The sequence below is a fragment of the Gossypium hirsutum genome, chromosome A04 (genome assembly GCF_007990345.1).
Source record: "Gossypium hirsutum isolate 1008001.06 chromosome A04, Gossypium_hirsutum_v2.1, whole genome shotgun sequence".
Classification (NCBI taxonomy): Eukaryota; Viridiplantae; Streptophyta; class Magnoliopsida; order Malvales; family Malvaceae; genus Gossypium; species Gossypium hirsutum.
The window spans coordinates 80,913,834-80,939,399 of NC_053427.1; the positions used below are offsets into that span (position 1 = coordinate 80,913,834).

Sequence of the window (25,566 nt, forward strand, 5' to 3'; positions counted from 1 at the left end):
ATATTATTATGTGAGTATTTTTATCTTTTTATATTTTTTTATAAAATTCAATAAAAAAAACTTACATTAGTGAAATTTGAATTCATGACAAGCACATTTATAAATTCTAAACTTTATACAAAAACTTTTTCACCCGCGTCATTATATCTTTACTAGCTTTAAACCCTTGATAGAGTTGGAGGTTATTTATACAAGTACACATGTATGTTATATTTATGTCTATATTATTAAAAGTTTAACTGATATATTAACTAATATATGCACATATAGAGTGAAATTTATTAAATTCAATTCATCGAAGCTATTAGTTTCCAATTCTAGAAAAATCAATTGACTTGCAATAGATTTTTGGATGGGATCCATGTATTTTTGGGTTGAGATTTCTTCTGACCGATGTTATTACAGTTTAAGTGAAGACTGCGTGAGCAGAAAATTTTGGACAAGATTATCGGAATTACGAATTTGGGTGTTTGATTTATATTTAAATCGTATTGGGTTCGATTTTAAGGCATAATTTTGACTATATATAAGCATAATAATGAATTTATTAGGTTTTATATTTTTTGTATTTATTTATTCCAAAATTTAGGATATTTTTAAGTATTTTTAGTTGTTTAAAAGTGTGCTTTTTAGTCAACAAAAAAAATTAATTAAACTAGATTTACTTCTTGTTTGGATTTATTAGAGTTTAATTGTACTTAGAAGTTTTATTTTGATATAATTAACTAGCCTATATAAAGTCATCTTTATTATACATTAAGTATGACGTTTTTTTTTATTATTTGATTAATAAAAGTGCTCTTTAGAGTATTTTATTTTGCAATATTAAATTCTTTTTTTTTTTCAGAAGAATCTTTTTGTTTAATATTGTTCAATATTTTAGGACAAGTTCTTAAAACGTCGGGTTGCCAACTATTCATTCTTGAAGGGTCAATCAAAACCATTGGTTGAGTTTTTCAGGAAATCTTTCTTGAACGGTTTAATCATACATTTATCCTTCTATTCATATCTACTGGTTTATCTATTCCATCTTCCACCTTTTACTTTTCGATTTCTTCATTATCTTTACTATTTAAATTCATTTAATTCACATTGTTTGTTGTTTTCGTGTTCTTAGCATTAGATCTGCTACCCTAAGTGTAGTATTTTCGTCTTAATACACTTCTAATTTTTTTCGAATAAATTGGTTAATAAAACAAATTAATTGATTACATTAATATACTTTGTATAATTATCCTCATATGGTTTTTGCACACCAACCAAAATATAAGTAAATGTTGCTCACCGATTGTCTAATGTTTAAACTAATACTAAGCAATATTACGTGGTCAGATCGTAATACGGAAAGATAACTTAGTAGACGAGCCTAACCATGTCCTTAGTCTAATAAAAAATGAGTAAACTGATTGAAAGATTAATATGTCGTCTATTAAGTCCAATTTGGGAGATGTTTTATCTTGGGCATTAGAGCGGATAACTCCTAGAAGATAAAAACATAGATGTGACTAACTAAACTGACAGTATATTAGACTGGACCCAAGAAGAATAGATCCTGAATTTGTTTATGGATTTATTCACTTGTGACGTTCATAGTTTGTCATACCTAAATCCTAAGTATATGACAGACTATGTATGTGTGACTTGTATATTTTGGCGTAAGTAAAAACTTGAGTTCAAAGAGATAAGGAACTGAAAGCCAATGCATTGGTATACGACTTCGACAGTATGTAATGTCATTCACAACAGTGGAATTCTTAGCCTAAGACATGGGTAAATGATATCTTCTCATTGGCATGACATGGTTGATGAAAAGTAAACATGGCTAGGGGTCGTTTGTCTTTATGATGAATGACTTGATTACTATTTGATAGTAATTGACTTTTCATGAAGGAAGATGTAATAATTACCATGAGATAAAATAGGATCAAATTGAGAGAACGAATATTATCCCAAAGAGATTAAGGATATCCTATGAGGGTAACACACTTATGGCAAGGTTATTAGATGAGCACTGATCGAGTTTCTTTCGTAATGCTATGTCGTTAGAGAGAGCTCAGTCACGATACTATAGTTGAATGATTTTGTAACTAAATGAGTTTATAATTAATAGGCAAAAATCTGGAACTTAATTATAAATATTCAAGCCTCAATTGCATATGTCCAATCGGTCCCTTTGTTAGCTTGTTGAAACTAGAAATGAATTATATGTTAGATCAAATGAGAAATGAATAGAAATATAGAAATGAGAAACATTTGGAAACGAAATGTGGTTTTCTCCCAAATGGAAATGAAAATGGAGAAGTGTAAACATTTGGAAATGAATGTGTTTTCTCCAAAATGAAAATGAAAATGAATTTATGTTTTTCAAATTAAATAAAGCTTAAAAATGGAAATAAATCATTTAGTCATAGTGAACTGTTGAATGTAGAAATATTTAATATATTTTATCATAAATTCTTTTATGGTAAAGTCGACATGATTTTAATGAAATTATAATTGGGTTGAGAAGATTATTTAATTGGAAAAATATTAATGTGTTTTTGGGAAATAGAAAAACAAATATCGGGTTGGATTGAATTATAAAGTATTGCGTTAAAAGTTCATGGAGTACTTATAATTGGACCCAATATGAATAAACCCAAAAGCCTTTCATGTCAATGAAGGGGACGACAAACTACCCCTATACTTCTAAACAGACTAGGAGTTCATTTTTCTACTTAAAATAAACTTCTACAACTCAACAAGAGGTAGAATGGTTCTACCTCCTCTCCCTAAAAATAGATGGCACCGGTAGGATTATTTACAAAACTTTAAGATATTGTTACTCTGCCCAGAAATAGAGAGAATTAATTCTCAACTATTGAATCTATTTTCTAGAATAATAATTCTATCAGTTTCTATTTGAGAATAGATTTTTTGTTTTCACACTTAAACAAAGAAAATTATTTCTAGTTCTATGTTTTGATTTGAATCTGTCGAGCTCACGCTCGAAGCAGTTCATGGTACGAGAATATCAAATAAGATCGTTTGGTTGAAAGCCGAGAATAACAAGGATCCGTCTATCCAAAAACATATGTGCGAATTTGGATTTGGGTTTGTTGCTATAAATATCACAAATCGGCTCGGTTTTCAAAATTTTTATTTTTAACTATGCAAAAAAATTGTTTTCGAACTGGATTTTTTCTAACATTTAGGTATCAAGAAAACATCTTCCTAAGCTTAAAAACTCGCCTTACTTGTAGTCCAAGACACTAGGATTCAGTTTAGAGCCATTGAATAGAATCAAGTCTTGTCATCTGAAACAACTTCGAATCATCTTAGGACTTTTGAGACCTTATGTAGATGTTGCCTTCATATTATTGACTAAGTTGATGTCACCCATCAATCAAGTTCTAACTGGATTTTACCATTTCTTTTACCCAAATCTTATTTTGCATCAATTTTCTATAAATTTGCTACATAAACTTTTCATTAATTAGACCAATTTGACATATATAATTAGGAATCAAATAATTTATAATTAAGTTCTGATTCTTCGTCTAGTAATTACAACATTCTTTAATCATGGAGTCATTCCATTAAAGTAACATGATTAAATTCTCCTTTATTATATATAGTTACGAAAGTAACTTTATAGATGATTGTCTAATGACCTTGTCATAAGTATGTTACCTACATAAGATATCTCTTATCTCTTTGGGTTAAAGTTGTTCGCCCAATATGATCCAATTTTATCTCATGGCAACCATTACGTCTTTCTTCATGAAAGATTAAATTACTCACAATTAGTAATTAAATCATTCATCTTAGACCAATGACTTGTAGTTGCGTTATTTTTTCATCTATCATGAATGTCAATAAGAGGATATCATTAACCCTTAATTAAGCTAAAAATTCCATTATTGTAAATGAAGTTATGCCGTACAGAAGTCGTATACCAAACATACCAGCTTTCAGCTATTTAGTTATTTGAACTTAGACTTTTAATGCATCAAAGTATACGAGTCACACACACATAGTCAATCATTTACTCAAGATTAAGGTAAGTCGCATTATGGACATCACAAATGAATTGTCCATAAACAAATCTAAGATGAATTAAACTTGAGATCCTGTTCAATGTACTATCAATCCAAAAAGTCACATATATGTCTTTATCTTTTGAGAGTCAATCGCTCTGATACCTAAGATAAGACATCTTCTCAATTGGACTTGATAGACGATATAATAATCCTTTAACTAATTTGCTTAATTTTGACTTATCATACTACAGACCTTTTAGATTACCTACTAATACAAGTTGGCTTCTCGCATTATGTTTCAACCACATAATGCAACTTAGTATTGGTTAAACATTATGTAATATGTAAGACAACATTTGTTTACATTTTGCTTTCTGTGCAAAAACCATTGAGGACAAATACAAATGCTATTAATATGAATAATTGAATTTTATTAAATAAATTTGTTCGAAAATTTACAAGTACAAATGACGAATAAACTACACTTAGGGCACTAGATCCTAACAAAGAGCTAAAAAATATAACATATGACATACCAATTATACCCAAGAACTATCCAAAGTCGTTTATGGGCCACTATCATCTTAATCATTCATTCGTACCAAAATTCAAATGTGCAGCAATATATACCTTAAGATACTTAACAACAAACAATAACCAATTAACACATACCACCACTATATTTATGTTTCATCATCAATTCAAATTCACATAACATTCTTACAAACAAAAATTTAGAATAATAATAGCAAGAAATCAATTTAAAACAATTCAATTTAATGTATAATATAAGATAATCTAAAATTTGAGTTGCACAAATGAAAAAAAAAACTATTCAAGCTTTCGGAACCTTTTCCTTGCCATTTTCATTCAAGCAATCACTACACAAATTTAAGGTTTTAGCAGGATATTAGGGCATTATAGCACAAAATGCCAATCTGTTGCCTATCAACTATGAGTCATGGCATCATATGCTTGATAGTAATAAAAATCAAGCTCTCGATTGTAATAGATCCAATTTGCCCGGGCTTATATCAGAACCAAAACCAAAATAAAACAAAAAAAAAACCCCAAAAACAATAAAAGTCCATTAGTCCAAAATAGCCCATGACCCAATTACATAAAACAACCCAAATAATATCTGACCCAAACATTAAACCCAAATCAACCCAATACCCGAATGAATTAATACCCTAATAGGCCCAATCCCCAAACCCCTAATTTAATTCCTAACCCAATTTATAAATGGCCAAAATGAGCCCAATAGTGTGAAAGCGCAAGAAACCCTAGAGGTTTCTGGAATATGCTAGCATCGCAGCTAGCCAGGATCGATCACCCACGAGTGGTTCCCACGCACAGCCTCCACGTCACCAGGGCCTCTTCCTCCGTACAACACTCCATGTGTTCATAAAACCTACGAGAAGAACAAATAAACGGAGAAAGCAAAAACAGAAAAAGAAATTTGGATTTACATTTTTTTATTTTTTTTATTTTTTTCCTTTTTCTTTTGGTTCAGCTATAAAAAGGCCGATTGTACACTGTAAATTGAGGACGGATACAAATCGAATACAAAGAATTCAATCAAAATTTCTAAAAGGTGATTTATGATTTAAGCTTCTTTAATTTTTTTCGTTTTCATTCGGTTTATTTCTTGAGGAATTTCGTTATCGCATTTGAAAACAAAAAAAGCCTTACCTTACGAAGGTGCCATGGATTCCGTTCTACTTCGTTGAAATCGAGGCCGAAAGGGAATCTTGGGGCTAAAAAACATCCCTCAAAGCTTGAAGGCACTGGTTGCCGTTTAGGGAGGTGGATCGGTGTTTGAAAGAGGGGATTTAGGGTTTGCTAGTTGATAGGAAAGGAGGTTAGGATTGGTTCGGCCGAATGTGGTCTGGTTTTAGCCTTTTTAAAGGACTAAAAACGGTGCCATTTTGAGCCTGTTTCAGTGGCTTCAAAACAGTGTCTTATAGACTATACCCGATCCAACTTGATTCGGTTACCCGCGAGGATCCACGCGTTTTGCTTAAAGGGGATATTTGCGCCATAAATCCTTCCCTTTTGCGCAGTTGTTCAATTGAGCTTTATTTGTTTTTTTTCCTGTTTTTTAATTTATCTATGTAATCTGCGCGTAGATCCAATTTGGTCCTTGCCTAAGTGTTGTGTTTTGGGATCTGGAATATTTCCAGCTTTGGTCCCTATGCATTCTCACGCATTACACTTTGGTCCCTATTTTAATTTCAATAGTTTATTTTATTTATGAATTATTCCTTTCATTTTAATTTTATTTTAATTGAGTTTTCTATTTGTATAATTCATTATATTTTTAAAAAATTCACTTAATATTTTTTATATGTTTTGAGTTACTTTAATAATTTTACTTTGTTTTTATAAAATCATTATTTTGAAGTTTTTTATATTATATTATTTTAACATTTTGTATAATATTTCGTTTAAATGTTTTTATATATATTTGTACATATGTAGTTCATGGTAAAATTAATTTGATCCTATATACATTATTAATTCCATGTTATTTTGTACATAGAATTTCTTCTAAATCTATTTAAGTGTATATATATATTTAAAATCTATTATGTATATAATTCATTCCCTAAGATTATATTTTATTATGTACTTTTGCTATCCTTTTCATATTTTATGTATTATTTAAGTTATATTTTATTGTATGTATATTATCAACTTCAAATAAATTTATTATTTAGTTAAAACATTTTACATATTATTTGATTCAAATGTCTTATTTTTTATAACATCTATTTTAATGATCATATATATATTCCTAGTTTTTTATGTAAATTATTTCAAATTCCAGTATGTGTTATTTGTTCATCAATTCATCATTTTTAAAATTGTTTTGTATCATATTGGCTCCTAGTTTTATTTTGTTTGGTACACTATGTGTTAATTGTTTTCATATTATTTCATATATCATTGTTGCATATTATTTATTCGTTTTTTGTATTATTATATCAATTGTTATTCATCCATGTTTGAAAATTTGGTTATATTTTTCTTTGATTAGTTATATTTTATTATTTGTCTTGTTAATTTGTTTCTTAAGTTTATATTATCTTCATTCACCAAGTATAATACGTTATTCATGCATATTGTCCCATGTTTATAATTTCGCCTTTTGTTTGCAAGTGTTGCTTTGTAATTTTCAACTTTTTGCTTTAAAATTGATTGTTCCATTTTATTTCAAGGCAAATCAATGCGTTTTGAGCTGGTTTTACAATTGTTTAATTGAAAATTTACTAAAACAAAGGTAATGATTGATGTTTGGGAATTCGAAGAATCGTACCCTACCGTGCTGGGTTTCGATTTTCCGTTTGTCCAAAATAATCAAATATTCATTTGAAATTTCATCCGTATTTTCTAATTTCTAAAACAAGGTAATGTTCAATGTTTGGAAATTCGAGAAATCATGCCTTACTGTGCTGGGTTTCGGCTTTTCGTTGGACTAAATAATTGGGCATCCTTTTGTAATTTTTAGCGTATGAGCTTTTGGAAGTCAAGAATTAATCGCGATTTCGAAAGTATAAAGGATCGTGTCCTATCATGCTGGATGTGATGCTGTATTCCTTTGAAACAAGAGAATTTTGACGACCAACTTGAGCCATTCGAATGTTTCAAAAGAAATCATACTTCAAAGTATTTTTTAAAAAATCTTAGACATAAGGATAGTACTTAATCAATTTGGTACCAATTTTGGGCGTAGTGAGGGTACTAATCCTTTCTCGCACGTAATCGGCTCCCGAACCTGTTTTCTCAAATTTCGTAGGCCAAAGTTGATTTAAATAGAGTAAACTGTTTTATCAGGTGATCCAATCACACCTAAACAAAAGGATTGGTGACGACTCCACTCGTTTTAAGGTCGATTCCCATTTTTTCTAAAATAAAAAGTCGTTTCGACATCGATAATATTAAGGTAATAACGTGAATGTAATTTATAATACATTGGTTTAAGTTTCATTTATATTTACTTTCTAAACTTGTGTTATTTGCAGGAGAGATTTGCTTTAGAGGTCTTAGATAATTATGTAAAGAAGACATTAGGGAAAAATAGAAAGACCATAAAAGTGCTTTAAATAAGGAATATTTTAAGAAAAATATAAGCCTCGAAGTGAAATTGTGAAATGTCCCGCCGAGAATGTTGAGGTACCAATGGGAAAATGCAATTAGATTTTGGAATTCAAAGAAAGAAGAGGTATTACGTACTTCCAAACTCTTATAATTACTTTGGTTTATAGTATTTACTATATACATAATAATAATTTCATAATGTAGGATTGTGAGCGAGTTGGAACTACAAGTAGGCAAAAACAAAAATTCACTCACACAGCTAGGTCGAAAAGTTTTGCTTGTGTAGCTGATGACGAGGTATTTTGAATTTATTAATTATGTCAAATATTAATTACTTTTTACTAAATAATATTTTTCCTACTATATTGTAGGAATTGTCATTTGGCCAAAAGTTGGACGCCTTCAGCTTTTTGACATTATATATAGAAAGAAAGATGGATCTTCTATGACTATTGAAGCTGCAGAACTTATGGTATATTTACTTAATAAAATTTGAATTATTTTAAATATTTATCATGTTTAATTATAATGGTTTAATTCGTCGTTTGTAATGTAAATAATGTTAAGTTATGTTGCATTTGTTTGGATTATATATATTTCGTTTCTAACTCTTTGATTGATCTATTACAAGAAACTAAAGGATAAAAGAGCGGAGTACGAAGCGATTGCTTCAAGTGATAGTTCTGTTAATTTTGACGACATTGATAACCGAATTATTACTGAAGTTTTAGATCCTAAAAGCTATGGTCGGGTTTGATTTCAAGGATCTTTTGTTAACCCAACCCAATATTTTGGATCCAGCTCACAGCAATACATGCCTTCAGGGAATCAAGCTCAAGCTGAACTTCAGAGGTTAATAGACCAGATGGCTTAGATGCAAGCGAGCACATTTAAGCAAATTGCTCAACTTAAAGCGGAGGCAGCATCCTGAAAAGTAGAGGCTCAAAGAAAATATGAAGAACTCTAGCTACAACTTAAAGCTGAGGCAGCAACGAGGGAAGTAGATGCAAGCAGAAAATATGACGAACTCCAACTACAGTTTCAGAATATGATGAAGATCTTTCAACAGTCGCAGAATCCATCATCTTAGACGTTTGTTTTCTTATTGTGAGAATATTTTAACAATATAACTTTTGAATATAATATATTTTGTTATTTCATTTATTAATTTAGATCATATATATATTTCTTTTGTTGGATTTGAATTATCATTTAGATTTGCAGTTTTTGGTTGGATTTGATATTACAAGAAATTATGTTTATATGAATGAAAATGGATTGGTAAAACTCTGCTAAAACTAGTGGCGTTTTTCTACAAATGCCGCCAAAGAACATGACTTTTAGCGGCACTTTTACTAAAAATGCAACTAAAAAACATAACCTTTAAAGGCGTTTGTTTGGGAAAGCGCAGCTAAAGGTCATGTTCTTTAGTGGCTTTTGTGGGGGAAAATGCCGCTAAAGGTCATGTTCTTTAGCGGTGTTTGTGGGAAAAGCACCGCTAAAAGTCATGTTCTATAGTCATGTTTGTGGGGAAAACGCGGCTAAAGGTCATGTTCTATAACGGTGTTTTTTAAGAAACGCCGCAAAATTTAGCAGCATTATCTATAACAGCATTTTTTATAGCCTTATTAAAACGCCGCAAACTGTTTCAGCGACACTTATAGGCCCAAAATAAGGCCACTAAAAGTCTGTTTTGCTGTAGTGAATTGCCAACCTTTTTCACTTCAAAAACAATATTAACATTATAAATCAAGCTAGTACAACAAGAATAAAAAATTAGAATATCTAAAATTCATCAAAATTAACATTATAAATCAATTACTTAAGTGTGTCACGAAAGTATGATGTGTTATTTTTTATTATGAATTGTTAAGATTATGGTGAAATAATGTATAATGTCACTTAGTAGTTACATCACCAAATTATATAGGATTCCATCAATAATCATTTGTACCATCATCAATAATGAATCACATTCAATGTATAAATAACGAAAGCAACATTGCCAAGATGTTAATAACATACTATATCGTCACTTCATATAGTAAAATAAAAACATGAATGACGATAATGTAAAATGTCACACCCTAATAAGTATTTGGTGACAAATAACTTTGTCAGCAAATTATATACAAATTTGTCATTTATTATTCGAATTTTCAATTTGAAGTTATAGAGACAAAATCAATATCGTCATATATTTAATGACGTAAATATATTGTCAGTGGATATGCTAAAATATGTAATGCAATTTTTATTTAAAGTCAATTTGAAATTGTTATGCATTATTAATAGTATAATAATAGTAAAAGAAAATATTATCTTATAATTAATATTATGTCTGACAATCATTTTGTCACCAAATTATAAATGCATTTCTCATTAATTAGATTAAGATCATCATCAATAATAAAATGAAATTATTAATAATAGAAACAAAATTTTCAAATTAATTATTACATAATTACTATCACCTAGTATCATAAAAAAAACAAACAAATGATTAAGCAAAAATTACACTATAATCTTAAAATATAATAATTATTTATGTTGTAGAATTTACTTCTTACAAAATAATAAAAGTAAAAAAAAATCGAAATTGTTAAGAACTTATATAATTTTTATTTCTAGTAAAACAAAACTTGAATATTCAAGGAAAAAAATGAATATGACCAACTAAAAAGGTATTGATATTTTTTTTTTGTTATAAATGTTAAATTTAGTGACTGTTGGAGTTGAAATATCGATAGTAGGAAGCTTTTATCGATACTACATAAAAGGTATCGATATCGGATTGATGCTTAGCTGAATTTGTGAAAGTTAAAGTATCAATATAGTATTGTTTGTTTCAAGGGGTATTGATATTTTGAAAATATTGATACTTTGCCAAAAAGATATCGATACTTTTTGGCCTAGAGCAATTTTGACTTGTTTAAAAAATAATTTGTCTAGTTGAAAAAGTTCATACTTACTTAAAATCATTTTAACTTGATTTTGAGATTGATTTACAAATTTTCTAAGTAAGAATTAAAAATTTTATCTCTTAGACTTCTTTTGAAAAATCATTTAATCAATTTTGTTTAATTTTAACTTTGATTCAAAAACTCTTTAATTTGTTATTTCAAAATATATTTTCAAATAAAGCTTGGCTTAACACCAACTTTACAAAAAAAAATCATTTTAACACTTCATTTATTTTTTTGCCTCTTTTAGCCCTTCAACTCACGTTGTTTGTCAAATAACCCCAAATTGATGGAAAAATTAACTCATTTTAACTTTGCTGAGGTGGCATACACATGCACTACAGGAGAACAGACTCTTAGCTGCGTTAAAGCGCCGCTAGAACTATTAGCGGCGTTTTCACAAGCGCCGTTATAGCAAGCGCCGCAAAATTTTGCGGCGTTATTTAAAAAAAACCTCAAAAAGTCATGCCTTTAGCGGCGCTTTTCCTGAAAACGCCACTAGATAATAAACCTTTAGCGGCACTTTTTTTACAAACGCCGCTAAAAATATAAACTTTAAAAAATATATTTTAATTAAATAATATTTATTTTCTATGATAAATATTATATTATGTTTTATTTTTAAAATTTGAACTTTAAACTATATACAATTTTTTAAAAATCATTTATATATATAACTCAACAAAAATTATGTTCAAAGATTCGTTGTGTCACTAAACAAAGAAAAATGATTTACACAAATACATAAAAGACAAGAGAAAATGAAGGTTCTAATGAGCAAACTATTTTATAAGCAATCAGAAAGAATAGTACAGGAAATTCTTAGTATCCTACTTGAAGAAAGCATTGGAAAATATAAAGAGTATGAGAATGAGTACAAGGAAGCATCTTTAAGTTGAACCATTCTTGATGTCAGGTTCCTTGCCTGTCTCAGGGAGAAAACACTTGCACACAACAAGGACATGATGTCCCTTTCTCCATTTGACTTAATCACCCATATTCTCTCATACCCTTTCTGCCAAGAGCAATTCTTCATGTTCTTCTCTTCTTCTCTCCAATTCCTGCATATAAATGTCCATGAGATTATGGTATTTGATGAGAGAAAATTAGTTCACAGTTGTGATACTCAACTCAAAATCACAGTTCTGAAGCCTTTGCTCAATTCTACCCCAAACTATATTTTACCTCGTACTGTTGTTTAACGTTATATAGAAATTATTCTTTAGTTCTAATATCTAAAATTACAAGAACAAAAGGTAATATCAGGGTCTAATGAACAGTTAGATTTGACTAAAAATACCAGTAAATCCAATAAGCCCTAATTATAAATCTAAAAATTTGAAATCTAACTTTGGAACAAATTATAACACAACACTAACAACAAAAAAACACAAAATAGACAAACAATCACGCAGCAAAACTAGAGCAAATACAAGAATTTAAAAAAGAAAAAAAAAGATGATAAATCGCAGCCAAGCTAAAAACAAGTAGCAGAGTCAAACTACGCATGCGATAAGAAGAAAAGAACTAAAATTTTAAAATTTAAAATAGTACAGGGCCTAAAATTAACTAATTCGAAAAGTATTGGTCAAATTAAAATATAAGAACTAAATGCATAACTTTCGCAAAGTATAGGAACTAATAATAGAATTAACCAGATATCTTTATGTTGATTTGAAGTTTCTATCTACCTTTACCAATTCTCTGAAGCACATACAAGATGGAGATTTCTAGATTTAATTTCGAGTCTTTTCGTGTTCGCGTTAAACTTTTTGGCTTACTGTTCCAAAAATAGTAGCAGAAAAGTATTCTAAATCCACTATGTTACTTGGCAAGTAATAAATTTCGGATCAGTTATTATTTGATATAATCTTCGATTTGAATAAAACTCGTAAAATCGATAAAAACATTTATAATTATATAAAAAAGAAAGTAATGTGTTCAATACTTAATATTTATAATTAAATCTATATTGTAAGTAATTAACACTCAAACATGAATAATAATTAATCATCCGTATTTAATTTGATCCAACCTCTGCGAGGCAACTCCATTTAACCAAAGTATTACAACTGCTTCTTGACATCACAATGCTAGTGGTCCAAGCTTTTACTCTGCTTGGCTTTAAGATGGGAAAGCAGTGGAGTTGGAACATGGGCATCCATTTATTTTAATGGGAGTTGAACCAATGGACAGAATTCATGCATACTTTGCAGTCTCAGTTCTAATCCAAATTACTTGATTTGGAAAGACTCTACCAGTGGGGATATAAACTACTGCTGATAGCATACTCAATTAAGGCACCCATGGTTTGCCGATGCAACTAGGGACAACAAGCAAAGTTTGCATTTCAATCACTCTTTAATGCTTAAATTAATAGTTTTTGTTTAAGAAAATGAATAAAGATAGAAGATCATGACTAATGAACAGAATCAAAAGGAATCCTTAGAGACCTTTTAATGTTTATCTCCTCAATGAAGATCATGAGTATTTTTTAAAGTTATGCATTTAGTTCTTATACTTTAATTTGACCAATACTTTTCGAATTAGTTAATTTTAGGCCCTTTCAAAAAAAATATCGATATCCAATGCTATTAAGTGCACAAGTTAAATAATATCATGACAGACAAACTAAAATATATAAATTACATTATGCAAGTAGATTATGAAAGAGTAAGACAAACCTTTATTTGCTTTACGTATGGAACAGGAACAATGAACTCCCCAACATCCATATCAAGTGTAAAAGAGAAGCTTAACATACCTGAAATAGAAGAAGAAAACTGTGAAAAATCAGTGCATTAACAAGTGTATTTTGTAGCACCCCAAACCCGGCCCAGAAGTTATTGCCGGATCCGACATGCCACATCAAAAACGTAAAAAAAATTTCCATTCTAAGTCCAGAAAATCGTACTTGATGTTCAAAAGATTAATTCATTAAAGGTTAAAGTGAATGGAAGCTGTGCACCAGGTAGGAAACCGGAAAAGAGGTGGTGAGTCCATCGGACTGCTTAAGTACCAAGCTCCCTTCGGATCCAATCCTAGACATGCATACCGCCATTGCCACACTTTAACGTCATGGATATTTCTAGGAAACCGATTTGATTAAGTCATTTTTAGGAAAAGTGATTAATTTTGGAAAATACTTTCATTGCGGAAGCTTTGCTTGTTGTCGTGTTATTTTGAAATCAACTGTTGTTTTTGAAAACGCGCCCTAAAGCTATCCAATTTCAACAGTTAAAATAAGTATTACCTATCTTAGTAATACATATAAAAAAACATCAAAAATAAATAAGCGGCCTTATTACATTTAAAAACCCAAAACTTCAAACGTAAATAAAAGGATGTCCAGTTCACCAGAAGAAAATCAAACTTTCAGAACAGGTGGCCACTCCAAATTCCCTCACAGCTCCAAGCCCACTATGGTTGGGGATTACCTGCGTGGATGAAAATAAAAGGGGTGAGTTTGGGGAAACTCAGTGTGTAAATTAACCCAACCATAGCCTATATCAGCTTAAATCACAGAAATAGAATAAGTTGGCCTTAGCCCAGAACAGAATTCAAAATAAAGCCCATAGGCCCATAACAGAACAGAACAGATATTACATGTTTATGCAAAAACCCAACCATATCCAACCGTATACACCCCCGTACCAACCTTACACCGTGTGGGGAGACAACTCGACCCACCCAACCGCTACACACCATAGAATTTGCAGCATGGCTGCCAGAACAGATAATGTGACAGAGTCACCAGATAAAGATAATCGTGGCAGAGCCACTAGAACAGATATATGTGGCAAAGCCACCAGATCAGATATTTGTGGCATAGCCACCAGAACGCTTCCTCCATAATATAACCCATGTCCCCATGCAACAGATATATAATCATGGCATACATCATACAGAATCAGATCGTCATGCTTTTCAGTCAAAATTAACCCTAAGGGGATAACGGTAATTTTGCATCTAGGGGTATAACAGTAATTTTCCATACATAGGGGTATTATAGTAATTTAGATACTTTTAGGGTTTTCATGCATATCCTAACTATTTACGTACTATCAGAACACTTACCGCACATACTTACTGAATTGGGCCCGTTGGCCCATGAACCCGATCTTTGGCCCATTAAGCCCAAATTATCAAAATGTACGAAATCGCGCGTACTGCAGTTTATTACTTTAGATTACCAAATATACAAACCCAACTATCTTACGAGCATTCGCACACTCGCAAATTCCCAAAATACTGACTTTTCGGCATTTCGGCTTTTGCCAATCTAGTTTATGAGAGGGTGTCAGTTACACACCTGTTTGCGACGATATGCTGACGAGATCCACACACGAACCGCCTACAATTGGATTACTAACACGTTAATCTAACTATTCAAATACAAACTACGTATTAACCCCTTACAATATTCGGCCAACCACACCTACAGATCATAGTAAGCTTATAAGAAATCAATAAGCAACTCATTAACAAATTTTTGTCAATGTTTACCACATAATCATAATTTCACTGCAAGCTGTCTTCCTGAATAACAGTCACTAAATTATTTATAACTGGAGCTACGAAACTCCAAATCAAGTGCCATTAATTTTCCCTGAAAATAGACTCATATATCTTTTATCCATAAAATTTTCAGAATTTTTGGTATGGCCAATCAATACCAGATTTTTCTCAAAGTTTCCCATGTTTCACTGTTTGACTAATCTGACCACTCTTCATTACGAATCAAATTTCTCATTCTACAGAATTCAAAATATGTTCTAGTTTATTTCATTAGAAACTAGACTCAATAAGCTTTAATTACATAATTTATTCAGCTTCTAATTTATCTCCCACAATTTATGGTGATTTTCCAAAGTCACGTTACTGCTGCTGTCCCAAACAGATTTATTACCAAATCACTCTTTCACACATACCTTGCATGCATGTTATTTAAACATGTATATCACCAATCAATCATCACATATCTATGATTTTACTTAAGAATAATCTCCATTTCATCATTTTAAAGCACAACATGTTAGCCGATTTTTCCCCTTAGCATCTAAGGCACATGCATGCTCATTTGTTTGGCTCAACTTCACCTATCTTTCATTTTTCATCAAAAGAACATGAAACAACAACCATTTCCTTCATTTTAATTCATGACTAAATGCTCACAACACAACTAAAAATCAAAATATACTTCAAGAGTTAAGGTAGAATCAAGAAGAACTCATGAACCTCAAAATAGAAGCAAGGTACCAAGAACTTACCTTCAATTTTCCTCCTCCTAATGACCGAATACTCAAGAGCTTTCTCCTCTCCTTTCTCTGCTCTAACTTTCAACTATGATGAACAAAGATGGACAAAACTTTGTTCTTTTCACCCCTTTTTCTTTTAATAAAACTTCATATTTCATCCATTTAATTCTTTAATACAAAAGACATGAAATTCTTATCATGAAACATTTACCTAACCCATTATCATGGAACATTTACCTAACCTATTATCAATTTGTATCAATTTGTACCATAAATTATGGATATCAAGTGTACATTTTGTCTACAACAACATGATGGCTGGCCACTTCATGTAAAATGGGAGGTTTGTCATGCAAATCCTCCTATTTTGCACTCCTATTTATTTGGCCACTTCAATTTAGCCTATAGCATTTTCAAGCATTTTCACATAGGTCATATTTCATAAATTGTCGGGTTCTATCTTAAGATTAGGCTTTCTAGAGGCCCACTAACATAATTAAACCTATGCCAACATTCACAGGATTCCCAAAAATTGAGGCGTTACATATTTTTTAAGTTTATTTTAAATTTCTGTAATTTTTCAATAGAAACAATCTGCAAATAAATGAGTATTTTAAAATGTTAAGTCAACAAATTTAATAAAAATATTTAAATCTGAATTTTAAAATATTCTAAGAACTTCCATTCAAGCACTTTGTTTTTCTAAGCAATCAATAACTGTTTGATTCAACAAAATTATACACAAATAAAGACAATTAGGATTCAACAACACTCGTAGCATACGTGATATAAAAAGAATGAAGTAATCTAATGAACTAATCCAAACTAGCAAAGAGTTTAAAAAATCTACACCGAAACAATTGCATTGCTAGTTGTTTCTCTTACAATTTTTTTTCCATCTTTGCTTTCTGCTTCCAATATTTCTTATTTTTTGCAGCAGCCTAAACATCCCTATCTTCGTCATCTTCATAGTTGAAAGGCAATGGTACTGATTTAAATGCACGAAACTTGCCAAAATTGTTCAAATGTTCATTCTCCAACCTGCTCATTTTCAATAGGAAATGTCTATCACAATGTTCAAAGGCTTTAAATTCTTATACAGAATCTTTATATTGGTCTGAAAACATAAATGGTTCTAATTGAATAAACACAAGGCTGATCTAAAGGTTAACCTGAAGAAATTCTAGATGCCGCGATGAATGATCTCTAGACTGGCAACAATAGCAGCTAATGTTTCTCTGTGTAAAGACACCTTAAAATTCAACACTGTTTGCATCCATGCAAATCTCAGCAATATATTCAATGCCTGCATCCACCAATTTAATTACTTACTCAATGCTGCCACATGCCTTTGCTATGATAAATATTTATTACAATATGACAGAATAAAACCAACCCAATGATAGAATAACTTTATTACGTGAAAATTTAAAGAACAATGAATCAAACCCAAAAAGCACTGATTTACTACACTTTCCAGCCAACAGCCATTTACTTAACTAAAACAATATGTTATATATATAATTAACTTAAAAATGAATGAAACAGGCCAACAATGCCTATATTATTGTTCTTCCCAACCGTGCATGTTTATAATACACTTACCACAGAGGAATTCACCGGCGGTTGGATTTTTAAGAAAATGCAACTAAGCTGAGAAAAACAATAAAAGAGAAATCAAGCAACCAACAAACAACCAATATGCTACTAATAAATTGCATCTATTCGAAGCATATCCTCTTTATTACTCCAAAAAGAGACCCGCAAGTCAAAGTTCCATGCAAATCAAAGTTCTAAAATCTCAAGTCCAAGTACTGCAATGAACATATATTCCATTTTTCAACTAAATCCAATGAAGAAAAAACCCTTAAATCATAAGAAAACACACACACACACACAGAGAAATACCAATTGGACTGATAGTTGATCCTCTTTCAGTTGAGACCAAAACTGCTGGTCCTTGTACTTCTGGTTGCTCATCCTAACAAAACAAAACAAAACAAAAACATACACCTACTCATCCCGTGCCCTAGATATTCTTTAAGAGCTTAGACTATTATTTAATGGATTAAGGAGAAGAATCATTCTACCTTAACATTCGCCAAAGCAATTATATAGTTTTAGATGAACTATTGCTGCCAAAATTGTGTAAATAATAAACCAAGCTCAAAATCAGAATCAAGAGAAAACAAAGGTGTACCAATTTACGAGCTAAAAACAGACAACAACTATGAAAATATCAGCCACAGAACATGCTTGTTAGATATATCAAAAATTAATAAATACTATCTCTGTACAGTGATTTTAGAATTAAAAAGAAAATGAGATCGAACATAAAAGATTTAAACAAAAAACAGAGATGATGCTGCATCTCGACCAATTAACTCTGAAACATCCACAAAAGAAGTAGTTTCTGGACGTTTAGGTTGGTTGATTTTTCTTTTTATCAACTCAAACCTAATTTTTGTCTTTAACAATCTCATCTACTTCTTCATTGATTTCCTTTATTTTGGTAGCAATATTATAATGCTTGACAACTTGAAAACCTGAAGAAAAGCATGAAACAAAGGGGCATACCTTCTAGTTATGAACAGAAGCAGAGCCAGAAGGATCTGTTTGCAACTGCTGAACTGCAGTTTCCCACTCATCTAATACATCTTCCATGTCATAAGAAACATATTTGAACTTGTCTAACCAAAGTTTAACCCGTTTGTCCATGTATTCTTTCTCCTCTGCATCTTCAAGCTCCAACCGGAGTGCTTTAAAGTTGGTTTCAAGCATTTTCACCTCTTTCTCAGCACCTTGCACCAGACTCCAGGCTTCGATTGCTTTATCAATGGTGATTGCAGTCATCTGCTCCAAGATCGCCAAAACAGTCGCTTCCGCCATATCTTCAAACACAGATCGATATATTGGAAATACAAAATAGAGAGTTGCAGTCGACGTTCATTGGGTAGCTAAAACACTGCGTAGAATTGATTTTGAGATATGGGTACTGCAAAAGCAATGAGAATCAGTGGATGCGAGTGATGGAGTGTACTGTGAAAATGAAAATGAAAAAAAAAAAAAAGAGAATCAAAGGGACTTCGGCGAAAATCAAAGGTATTTTGATTTGGGGATTTTGGGAAACCGATTTGAGGATATCGAATTAGGGGAAATTTTAGAGGATTTGGAGATTCAAGGTTTGGGGAACCAGACGTTCGGGGGTAATCTGAATAGGGGAAAGTAAAGGAAATTTGGGGCTCCAAAAAATGACGCCGTTTTCAATCTATTAAGAGATGTTTGTGGCGTTTTTTATAAAAACGACGGTAATTCATATCTTTTGCGGCGTTTTTAAAAAAACGCCACTAAATATGCAGCCCAATAAATTTTTTTCTCTTTTATTATTATTATTATTATTGTTATTATTATTATTATTATTATTTACTAAAATGGTTAAATTTTAATTTGGTCTCTCTAGTATATTTAAATTTCAGATTTTTTTGCATATACTTTAATTTTTAATATCATTTAGTCTATATATTTTTATAATATTATTAATTAATTCAAATAGTTAATATTATTAACTTTTTGATTAAAACATTACATGATAATATATAATTTGAATATTCAATCTTAGAGAATAGATATTGAAATATGGTTTCCCATTTTTTAATCAAAATATCATTCAACGTGCACCAACAATCACTTATATACCCAAAAAACTTTAAAATTATTTTAAATAATAGTGTTTTAATTTTTTTATTTAAATAAATATTTTTTAAAAATTTAACTAATATTTAAAAGAATTAGATAAAATTTGAAATCTTAAATTTTTTTTAAAATTTTAATTCTTTAAAATTTGAAATTATTTAATATATAGATTAAAAAAATCAATCATATACCCAAAAAAACTTTAAAATTATTTTAAATAATAGTATTTCAAATTTTTAACATATATTTTTCACACTAATTATCTTAAACCTTAAACCCCTAACCCTTAACCTATGTCCTTTTAACCCTAAAACCCATACACACCTAAATCTTAAACCTTAAACCACATAACCTGTAAACCTCTAACTCTTAACCCCTATAACTCGTAAACCCCTAACTCTTAACCCCTAAACTTTAAGCCATAAAACATAAACCCTAAACTTCTACCCATTAACCTCTAACCCTTACCTCCTATCATCTAAACTTTAAACGATTAAAGTTTAACATATATTTTTATAATTTTGAAATGATTAAATCAAAAAATTTCCACTATTCAAAGGGATAAAGTGCAATTTTACCTTTAAAATTTTTAAAAATTTCAAAAAACCGAAATGGAAAATTTTTCATTTTTAGAGGAGTAGAGACCCTTTCAACCCCCTACTTATGCCCCTAAATATATATTAATTATATGGTTTAGGATTTAATTATTGAATATGATTCACTTGAGATTAATATACTATATACCCATGGCCATTAAACCTTAAACCATAAAACCCTAAACCATAGACCTTAAATATTAAACCTTAAACCCCAAAATAAATTTAATCAATATTAAGTATTGCTTCCATAATTTATTATGAACATAAGCTTTTACATTAATATCTATGTATATACACATCAACATCCATATGATGTTTTTTAGGGTTTAAGGTTTTAGGGGTTATAGTTTAGTTTTATGGTTTTAGGGTTTAGCGGTTATAGATTAGTGTTTATGATTTTTTGAGGGTTTAGGATTTTAGGAGTTATATGACTTTTAGCGGCGTTTTGACCATAAACGCCGCTATTGCTCTGGTTTTTAGCGGCGTTTTTGGTAAAACGCCGCTATTGCCCTGGTTTTTAGCCCGTTTTCCCAAAAATGCCGCTATTGCTCTGTTTTTACCGGCGTTTTTTCTAAAACGCCGCTAAAGTCCTATTTTCCTATAGTGATGGATGCCACATAAATAATTATTATTTTTAAATATTTAAAAATTTAAAAAAATAAAAAATTATTAGATAAACAGTTAGCATTATTTAAAAAGTATAAAAATTATAAAAAATAATTTTTAAAAAAAAATTAATTGTTGACATGACATACATGTGGATATCACGTCAACAAAGTTAACAGATGTTAATTTTTTCATCCATTTTAGGGTGATTTGACAAATAGTACAAATTTAAGGACTAAAAAAGTCGAAAGATTAAATAGAAGGTAAAAATGCCTTCTTTTTTTTTTTATAAAGTTGAAATACTAAATAAATCATTAAAAAAAAAGATAACCGAAATTTTAGCGTTCCTTCCTTAGAACAATTGATTAAAAAAGAAACCCAATACACTACAAATTAATATGGCTAAAGCTTGTAAGTGGAAATGTTGAAAATGATTATTATTATTATTATTATTATTATTATTATTATTATTTTGAATATTCTCATTGCTTGAAGATGATTATTAAACACTAAAAGCAGAGTCCATAATTCCATGAAAGACATGTACTAAAAACACTCAAGTTAACTCAAATGATCTTGGTTTAGTATTTTAAAATTAGAAATGATTTTAATTATAAATAAAATTAAGAAAAAAATAAAAATAAAAAACCCAACTCATATAAATATTAATTCACCATTCTTCACACTAAAACTACAAAAGATAAGTTGGTTGATGATAGAATTACTATGCAGCTCGTAAGTAAAGAAAAAACCAAATTTATTCTTGAACAAAAGCCAATATTAACAAATATGAGTTCCAGATCAAATAAACAACACAAGAAAATATTATATTATAATCGCTATTATGCATTAGGTAAAATCAAACATAAAAAATGGCATATATACTTTTTTTATTACAACCGATTTAATTTATTTATACAAAGAAAATCAAGTTGAAATAACCTAAAATAATTGAAACAAATTATTATTCATTAATGCAATATTACTTCAAAGAGCTATCAAAATTCACAAACTCTAAATAAACAATTAGATGTCAATGCATGTAAATGAAAGTACACATATACGAATTAGAGTTGCAAGAGCAAGTCATCGTAATATCACATGTTCTAACGAAATTGCTGCTAACATGACTTCAATCTTATCCTCTTTATCTTCCATAACTATCAATTTCTTGACAGACTTCAGGTTTTATGCTATTTTGACTTCTTTATACGATTAGTAAACTTGTAGAGATATAGCATCTTTATATATATATATATATATATATATATATATCTCAAAAGTGAATCCACATTTACAATAAATTGTAAGTGACAAGAAATGTATATATTAGAACTTATCACAATTTAATTTTATATTAGGATTCGATAAAAAAAAAATTTAAAGCATGTATGCTAATAACTTCTTGGCCTTAGTAGAAAGAATATTATTTTGTAGGTATGAAAACTTGGGTTCAATCCCAAGCAACCCTATTTCCCATTCTCAATCATCAAAAAATAAAAAAAAATAAAATCAAAGCATGTATTGAATCCAAATAAATAAAATAACAAAGATGTTAAATACTACATAAATTAGACAGACATATTTGTAGCCGGTGTTACTATTTATCATTTGAAAAACAAATTTTCATAATATCCCTTTGTATGCATAATATTGCTCTTGGTCTACCACCATGGCACATTATTGGCTTGGTCCCTCTTAGCGTATAGGTTCAACAAACAGACTTACAAACCAAAACACGCATATAAGTTTCCAAGGAAGTTAGTGAGTCTCACTCATATTTACTTTTTTTACGAAAATGTAGATTCTTTCGACTCAAGGGTTTGAGTTCCCTCTCACACATTGGCAAATACAATTCTAATTCCTAATTGGTGGATAACCATATGTCTCCCTACGCTTAACTATCTTATAATCAGTTCACCCGACTGATGGATCTCAGACTTTACAACATATTTTGAATCCCATTACACGATTTCTTTGCTGTTTGTAGTTAGATAAGCTTCTCAGAACGATACCCAACGGATACTCTTGGTAGGTTCCTTTATAGAGCTCATCGATTGTCAAAACACTAGTTACATAGTATCTTCAAATCAATCCAAACAATCATACTTGCTTTGATGAACACAACATTATAATACAGGTAATAGATTTCTAGATAACGTTAATGCAAGACTTAAGAAATTCCAAGTTTGGCAAGCACTTACACTACTTCATATTCCAACACATAAGGCTCCTTGCCATGACAGATCACTAAGACGGATTCATCAGTTGGTCACTCTGTCGAGAATTCTATCAGAAGATGCCTTTCTTTGGACCAATACACTAGCTAGTTGCCAATTCGATAGGCTGGTTTGGTCCAGTTCAAACAACCATGTTTAAAATCTTCCTAAATAATTAAATTTTAAAAAATATTTTTAAGGCTAAGAATTGAAATTCAAATCTAAATTGGAAGTGTCCAAACAATGAATTTCAAAATCTTAAAATTTAAATATTTTAATTTCTAACAGAAATTTGAAAATAATAAATTTCAAAAATAAATTATAAAATTTGAATGACCAAAATATGCAGTACAACACATAATATTTGGGTGTATATCTAATATAATTTATGAAATAAAGAAATCTATTTATATTATCAAGTTAACTAAAAAAATATTAATGGTTTAGAGATAGATTAGATATTTAATATTACTTCCAAATTTCCTTAACGATTAAAAGAAATACTTTTAGCCAAATCACGAGCTAACCATGCATACACTTTCTGTTGCCCAAAATATTGTTGTAGAAACATAAACTTTATTAGCAAATTTATAAAACTTTAATTCTAATATATTTAAAATTAATGTAAAACCCATTAAGTAACATAAATTATTTACTGCTACACGCCCCTAATTAACTTGTTTTGAAATTAATAAATAATTACTTAAACAACAAAAAGGAAACAATATATTTATATTTAATCAATGAATGACCAACGGTACAACAAGTAAACCATGCAAAGAAGGAAGTATAATCCGAATTTATCTCTGTATACACATTTTTTATATTATAAGTATTATGTGTAGTTTTCAACCTTTCAAAATTTCTGTGTAATAGGTCTGAAATTCTCTGTATAATCATTACGAATCCTAAGTTGATTATAAATGAAATTTCTACTAAAATGGATGAAAGGATCTTGAGACAACACTTCAATGTTTATGGTGAAGTTAAACATGTTGTTGTCTACTTTAGCAAAGCCATAGTTTTCGTTACTTTTGTTGGTCCTTCCAAGGCTCAAATTGCCCTTCAACAACAACAACATATTACTCTTGGTCGAAATGTGTATATCAGAACTTGTAATAATTTAATTTTATATTAGGATTCGATAAAAAAAAAAATCAAAGCATGTATGCCAACAACCTCTTGGCCTAGTAGAAAGAATATTATTTTGTAGGCATGAAAATTTGAGTTTAATCCCAAGCAATCTTATTTCCCATTCCCAATCATAAAAAAAAAATCAAAGCATTTATTGAATCCAAATAAATAAAACAAAATAACAAATATGTTAAATATTACATAAAATAGGAAGAGATAATTTAATAAAAATTGATTAAAATTTCTCATAATTAGAACTTCCTAATTCCTACCAAGATAATTTTAGTAAATTTTGATTACAATATTCTAAATTTTAATTTAAACTCTAATAAAATAATATGATAAGTTCCAAATATTATATTTTATAAAAAAATCGAGGACCAAAATTTCATTAAAAATAAAAAATCAAGAAAAAAAAAATTCAAATCAAAACCATTTCTTAAATTTCTTTGTTGTCAAATTAATGAGATAGAGATCTATTTGCAAATAACAAATAATAACTTTTATATAAAATCATAAATTATACAAATATAGAATTTGTTAAGTTTGATTTGGTTTTAGAATTTTTATTCAATACCCATTATGCATTATGTAAAAGATCGTTTTTACCCGGGCCCACTAAACAACAAATAAACCAAATAAAAAAATTAATTAAGTGGTCCAATTACAAGGTCCGAATACTCTATGGCCCCAAAACTAAAACACCAGCCCAACCCAAAAACATTTAACATTTTCGGAGGAACCCTAGGGTTCCCTTCTCAAGCGCCGTGCCGCTCCTCATGTGGTGTCAGCGCGTTCAGTGCCCGAGACAGACGCCCTGTCCCATCGCCTCTGCCCACCTGCTCTGACGCTACCTGCAAAATGGAAGAGAACACGCAACAACAGCAAAAAAGGGGAAGCAAACAATAATAAACGGTAGCAAATGCTGTATTTTCGGCTATAAAAGCCACTTCCAAACCGATGTAGAG

At 30.0% G+C, this 25,566-nt stretch overlaps 1 protein-coding gene across 22 annotated transcripts; it reads right to left on the reverse strand.

The window, feature by feature from the left end:
- Positions 1-11,851: 11,851 nt before the first annotated feature.
- LOC107944651 (uncharacterized) lies at positions 11,852-19,617 on the reverse strand. 22 transcript variants are annotated; one of them, XR_005925752.1, is made up of 8 exons: positions 18,925-19,584; positions 18,438-18,482; positions 18,256-18,328; positions 17,953-18,000; positions 17,520-17,653; positions 14,447-17,388; positions 13,774-13,853; positions 11,852-12,150 (listed from the first exon to the last, which is right to left on the reverse strand). XR_005925752.1 is itself a non-coding variant. In XM_041111474.1 (6 exons), exons 1-4 carry the CDS (start codon positions 18,993-18,995, stop codon positions 17,531-17,533), a joined length of 315 nt encoding a protein of 104 aa, XP_040967408.1. In that variant the 5' UTR covers positions 18,996-19,584; the 3' UTR covers positions 11,852-12,150; positions 17,233-17,388; positions 17,520-17,530. The 22 variants fall into 22 exon arrangements, 3 of the variants coding, with proteins under 3 accessions (XP_040967408.1, XP_040967411.1, XP_040967410.1); XR_005925736.1 differs by lacking the exon at positions 18,438-18,482 and having other exon boundaries at positions 14,447-14,526; positions 17,233-17,388; positions 18,925-19,583; XR_005925735.1 differs by lacking the exon at positions 17,953-18,000 and having other exon boundaries at positions 14,447-14,526; positions 17,233-17,388; positions 18,925-19,583.
- Positions 19,618-25,566: the final 5,949 nt, after the last annotated feature.

Excerpts from the sequence above, each read along its gene's own strand:
- LOC107944651 (XM_041111474.1), bottom strand. The coding sequence starts at position 18,995 with ATGAGTGGGAAACTGCAGTTCAGCAGTTGCAAACAGATCCTTCTGGCT. Across the intron at positions 18,329-18,924 it reads CTTCTGTTCATAACTAGAAG|GATGAGCAACCAGAAGTACA; the intron begins GTATGCCCCTTT and ends TTGTTTTGTTAG. Across the intron at positions 17,654-17,952 it reads CGCCGGTGAATTCCTCTGTG|GCATTGAATATATTGCTGAG; the intron begins GTAAGTGTATTA and ends TGGTGGATGCAG.